We start from the raw sequence: 5177 nt of genomic DNA, 5'->3' as shown, positions 1-5177 counted from the left end.
GGATTATTCGAGTCAATTAGAAGCGCGTATGGTTTGGGTTTGGCCGGCCCAAGTCAACCCATGAGAATGGTTGACCAGTTATCTCTCCCATTTTTAATAAAATCATTCTTCATCCTAATTCTTATTTCTTATTTATTTTTCAACAACTCGTTCAAACGAAACTTAGGAAAAGAAAACTACAAAAATCTAAATTTTAAGAGTAAATTACTTAAATTGTCTCTATAGTTTGGTTAAAATTGCACGTTTGATCCCTAACTTTTCTTTTGCATTCAGATCGTCCCTATGGTTTGATTTTGTTGCGTTTTTCGTCCCTTACGTATATAAAGTTAGGGACTAAACGTGTGATTTTGACCGAACCACTGGAACGAAAAATGCGACAAAATCAAACCACAAGGACGGTCCGAGTGTAAAATAAAAATCATGGACTAAATGTGTAATTTTAACAAAACCATAGGAACGATTTCAGTAATTTACTCAAATTTTAAATATCAAATAAAATATGACCAAAATTACTAAATGATATTTATTTAACAAAATTCTATATTTTTTAGTTTTGTAATAAAACGATTTTTATATAAAGTATTTAAGTAATTTTTTTATTATGACTTGCGAACCAATTATATAATGACATATCAATAATGATTAAATTCTTATTTGTCCAACTACATTAACCTCTTTTATTAATTTAATATTTTGTTTACAATTTATGTAATTGAGATTAGTTATGCAATGATGTTTCAATCATATAAAACTAAAGGATAATTTATTGTTTTTTTCATGTTAAAATAATGTATTGTGATATATTTTCCATCAAAAATCAAGTTTATACAAATTAAGTAAACATTAAATAATATTACATAAATACATATTTAATTTAACCTACTTATGATCATATTTCCATAAAAATGTATAATTGCAGCATTTATTATATATAACATATTTATGCCAAAACATAACAAAAATATGATAATATTTCCTAAATTGAGTCGAAAGAAGTAAAGTAAAATCGGCGTTCATTTGGGTCCGAAGTTGAAACCCGGATATCGGCATGGTATAAGAAAAAGGAAATTGAAGGGGTGACGCATACACAGACCGAAGAGAAAGTCATCTCCTTCTCTCTTGATTTCTGCTAAATTCTCTATCTACTTTTTCTACACTAAATTCCTAGAAGAAAAACCTGTTCTGGTCTTCTTTGTTACATAATTCTTGTTGACGGGTAAGCAATCCCCTGATGCTATCTATTTCTTTTCAGATTCATACTTTTTCCAATTCTGATCGTATTTCTACTTGGGTTTGAACGGGTCTTAGATGTTATCGATAACGATCGCATCATTTATCTGGGATTATTTCCTTTCGAATTATATTATTGATTCCTCGGAGCTTCGATCCATTAGGTTTTTGGGTATTTTAAAATTTTGTACGGCTTCAATTGAATCTCGAAATTTCTCGGATGGATGTGAATTCCTTTTGTCCTTTTTCCGAATTTGAAGTTGTGATATGTACTTTTGAACTTTTTAGGGTTTTACATATTAATTTTTGTGGGTTTGTGGGAGATCATCGCAGGTTTAGACTGGTGAAAGACAAATTAAGAAATGTCAAATACTAATAATGCAGCAGCATGTGCTGAAAGGGCAACAAGTGATATGCTGATCGGTCCTGATTGGGCCATTAATATCGAGCTATGTGATCTTATCAATATGGATCCTGGGTATAACTTCTTTTTTTCCCATTATAACAACTACTCTATTTTCAATCTTTTAATTTAATTAGCAGATATGATTGCTTTCTCTCTCCATTTAATACATTTAATTGAAGCCACAGTTATGTTTCTTCCATGTGGTATGTAAGTAGCTGAAAAAGTCTTTGTTGATGAAATTCACAAGCTGATTATCGTTTTCATTTTGTGGGGTGATGATTTCTTTAGTAATTTCATCTTGCTGTTATCTTCTTGATTTTGCAGGCAAACAAAAGATGCTCTTAAGATACTAAAGAAGAAGCTCGGGGGTAAAAATCCAAAAATACAGCTCCTAGCTCTTTTTGTAAGTCTTTTCATTTCACTTTGTCATATATTTCTATCATACAATGAAAGATATTTGTTACATGTTCTACAAGGAACCAACTTTATTCAAAAATCTTGTAAATTCTAAATAGGTACTTGAAACTTTGAGCAAAAACTGTGGCGAACATGTGTTTCAGCAAATCGTTGAGCGGGATATCCTGCATGATATGGTCAAAATTGTAAAAAAGAAGGTATGGAATTTTCTTGTTTTTCATGATATATCTTCAGTTTGTTTTCATTAAAGATTAAACAATTTTTATATTCATATGATGTTGCAGCCGGATTTAAATGTGAGGGAAAAGATTCTTATACTGATAGACACTTGGCAAGAAGCTTTAGGGGGAAGAGGGGGAAGGTATCCCCAGTATTATGAAGCATACAATGACTTGAAGGTGATTGGTAAATATGTTTTGTACTCCAGTAGTGATAGTATGATTTTGTAATTAAAAAGCATTGTAGTAGGTGCACTACATTTAAAAAAATTCCAACTTCCTTGGTTTCCATTTAAGTTGGTTTACGTTGTTTCCTTTTCCTTTTTTAGTTTTTATATAAAGAAGCCGATAGCGTTACTATGATATAACTTTCAGATATGCTAACTATGTAGTCTTTAAGTAACAATATAAATTACCAAAACACTATGTAGTCGAATTCTTATCTTTGTGTGTTTTGTTTTAAGATTGTTATTAACATTTTGTTTTATTATTGAATTGTTGACAGTCTGCAGGAGTAGATTTTCCACCAAAAGAAGAGAACAGTGTCCCACTGTTTACACCACCACAAAGCCACCCTATTGTGCACCCTACTTCACCCTATGAGGAAGCAGCCATTCAGGCATCCCTTCAGACTGATGCTGCTGGACTCGGGTATTACTTGATGATTTCCAAATTTATGCTACTTCAGAACCTTGATAAAATCTCTCATGATTACAACATGATGATGATAATAAATTGATTGATGCAGGTTGTCAGAAATTGTGAATGCAGAAGGAATAGCAGATGTGTTGATGGATATGCTTAATGCTTTGGATCCTAAGAATCGTGAGGTAATAACTAAGCTATGTCCAGTTTTAATCAAATTTAAATCAACCAACATAAATGGTGAATCTGGAAAAGAGGACAATATTTTCAATCTTTATTGATGATTTATGTTAATCCTATCTTACTTGTGGCAGGGGGTCAAACAAGAACTGATTGTTGACCTTGTTGACCAATGTCGCTCTTACCAACAACGTGTTATGACCCTTGTAAACACTACATCGTAAGTCTTTTTGGAAGGGAGTGGTCCTATTCTGATCTGTCATTCTTTCTGTTTTTGGCATTCATAAGTTTTACTTTCTTTTCATCAGAGATGAAGAGCTTCTAGGTAAAGGTTTGGCATTGAATGATACTTTAATGCGCGTACTTCGTCTCCATGATGACATTGCTCAGGGCGGCCCTACACAGCCTGTTGTCACCAGGACAAGTGAAAGTACGGTTGTACCCTTGGTTAATGTAACTCACGAGGACGATGAGTCTGACGATGATTTTGGCCAGCTAGCACACCGGTAAAATAATTACACCTTCCATGTGCCTGATACTGTACACGTATCAGGCACACACTGATACAGTATCCTGATACTGTATCAGGCACATTGGATAAAGGTTATGAACTTTTATCGAGTTTCGGTTTGTACTTTTTCAGGTCATCAAGGGATACTTTACAGGGAAATGGCCGGAACCAAAACGCACCACCGCGTGCCGCCCCACTCCTCCCTCCCCCGCCCGCATCAAGGAGGCCCGTTAGCGGTGATTCAGGCCTGATGGTTGACTATCTTAGCGGTGATGCTTACAGCAGCTCTGAACGGTCTTCCGTAAACGCATCGGGCCCCACAGTCCGACCATCAACAACTCCTCCAAAACCATCATCCCTTCCTCTTCCTGATGACGATTACATAAATCCAACCGCAACCATGTTCATTGATCAACCGTCATACGATGAACCTAAGTCCCGGGACCCTTCGCCCGTGCCCGTGGGTCAATACGGTGCACCGCCCGTGTCCATCCCACCACCGCCTGCAAAACAGAGCCAGAGACAGCAGTTTTTCAACCAGAACCAGCATGGGTCACTTTCGAGCAGTGGGTCGGGGTCGGGTTCGTCTTTTGACGGGTTGGTTGGTCAAACACAGAATCTTTCGGTCAACCCTTCGACACCAGCTAAGAAAGAGAAACCGGAAGATGCTTTGTTTAAGGATCTTGTGGATTTTGCTAAAGCTAAGTCGTCGTCACCTTCGAGTTCTTCGTACCCGAACAGATCGTTTTGATTTTTGAAGGGGGTGAATTGGTATTTGGTAGTATAAAAATTTAAGGACTAGTTTTGATGTTTTGGTATTGTGTTTGATTAGTTGAGGGATTTGTGTTTTGGGGAATAAAATGAATTTGTGAACTTGTGGGTTGTTATTATGTAATGCCATTTGACCATTGTTACTTGATTTTATTATGAGCATGTAAATTTGTATTTTTTGGTTTATTTATAATTGTTGTGTGTTTAATTTCTTCATTTGTTTTATACATTATTTTGGGATCTAAGTTGGAGCAAATATAGTTACGTCTCCACCCTCTGAAGGTATTTGATCTTAGTGCCGAAATTGGTTAGAACCGATTGGTGGTATTTGATCTGGTTTGTGGTTCTCCTAATCCATTATTTTTTATTTTTGGTTCTTTCGGTTCTGGTATCAAACACCTTATTAGATAGCACACTTCGTATTAGAACCGATCCAAACTGGAAATTACTAAAATTCGATTTGTTCTGGTTCTTGGTTCCTATAATTTTCCAAATTTGGTTTTTGGTTCTTTCGGTTTCGGTTTCAGTTTGATTTGGAACGGTTCCAGACCGGTTCACATCTCTATTTGACCTTAGAGCATCTACAATAAATGCTTTTTCAAAAAAAATCTTCTTGTAAAAGCTTTTTTAATTCAAAAGTCTTGAGTTAACTTGTTAATTAACAATCTCTAACCAATAGCTTTTTCATTTTCTATGAGACCCATAGATTTTTAAGCAATTAAAACTATACAACATCTAATTACTAAAAAACAAAATGAAAATATAAAATGAAAAAAATTCTCTTATCCTGAAAGATATA

General features: G+C 34.9%; 1 protein-coding gene across 2 annotated transcripts; it reads left to right on the top strand.

Annotated features, from left to right (window-relative positions):
- The first annotated feature begins 1036 nt into the window (after positions 1-1036).
- On the top strand, positions 1037-4564 carry LOC145042514 (TOM1-like protein 3). Of its 2 annotated transcripts, XM_078991062.1 has the most exons (11): positions 1037-1216; positions 1309-1417; positions 1564-1708; positions 1961-2039; positions 2152-2250; positions 2338-2451; positions 2777-2922; positions 3020-3101; positions 3231-3316; positions 3405-3602; positions 3740-4564. In XM_078991062.1, exons 3-11 carry the CDS (start codon positions 1593-1595, stop codon positions 4356-4358), a joined length of 1539 nt encoding a protein of 512 aa, XP_078847188.1. In that variant the 5' UTR covers positions 1037-1216; positions 1309-1417; positions 1564-1592; the 3' UTR covers positions 4359-4564. The 2 variants fall into 2 exon arrangements, with proteins under 2 accessions (XP_078847188.1, XP_078847117.1); XM_078990991.1 differs by lacking the exon at positions 1309-1417 and having other exon boundaries at positions 1038-1216.
- Positions 4565-5177: the final 613 nt, after the last annotated feature.

The sequence above is a fragment of the Lactuca saligna genome, chromosome 1 (genome assembly GCF_052625555.1).
Source record: "Lactuca saligna cultivar CGN05327 chromosome 1, ASM5262555v1, whole genome shotgun sequence".
NCBI classification, from domain to species: Eukaryota; Viridiplantae; Streptophyta; class Magnoliopsida; order Asterales; family Asteraceae; genus Lactuca; species Lactuca saligna.
The sequence above is the reverse complement of the archived record's forward strand: the minus strand, read 5'-3'. Positions and strand labels throughout refer to the sequence as shown.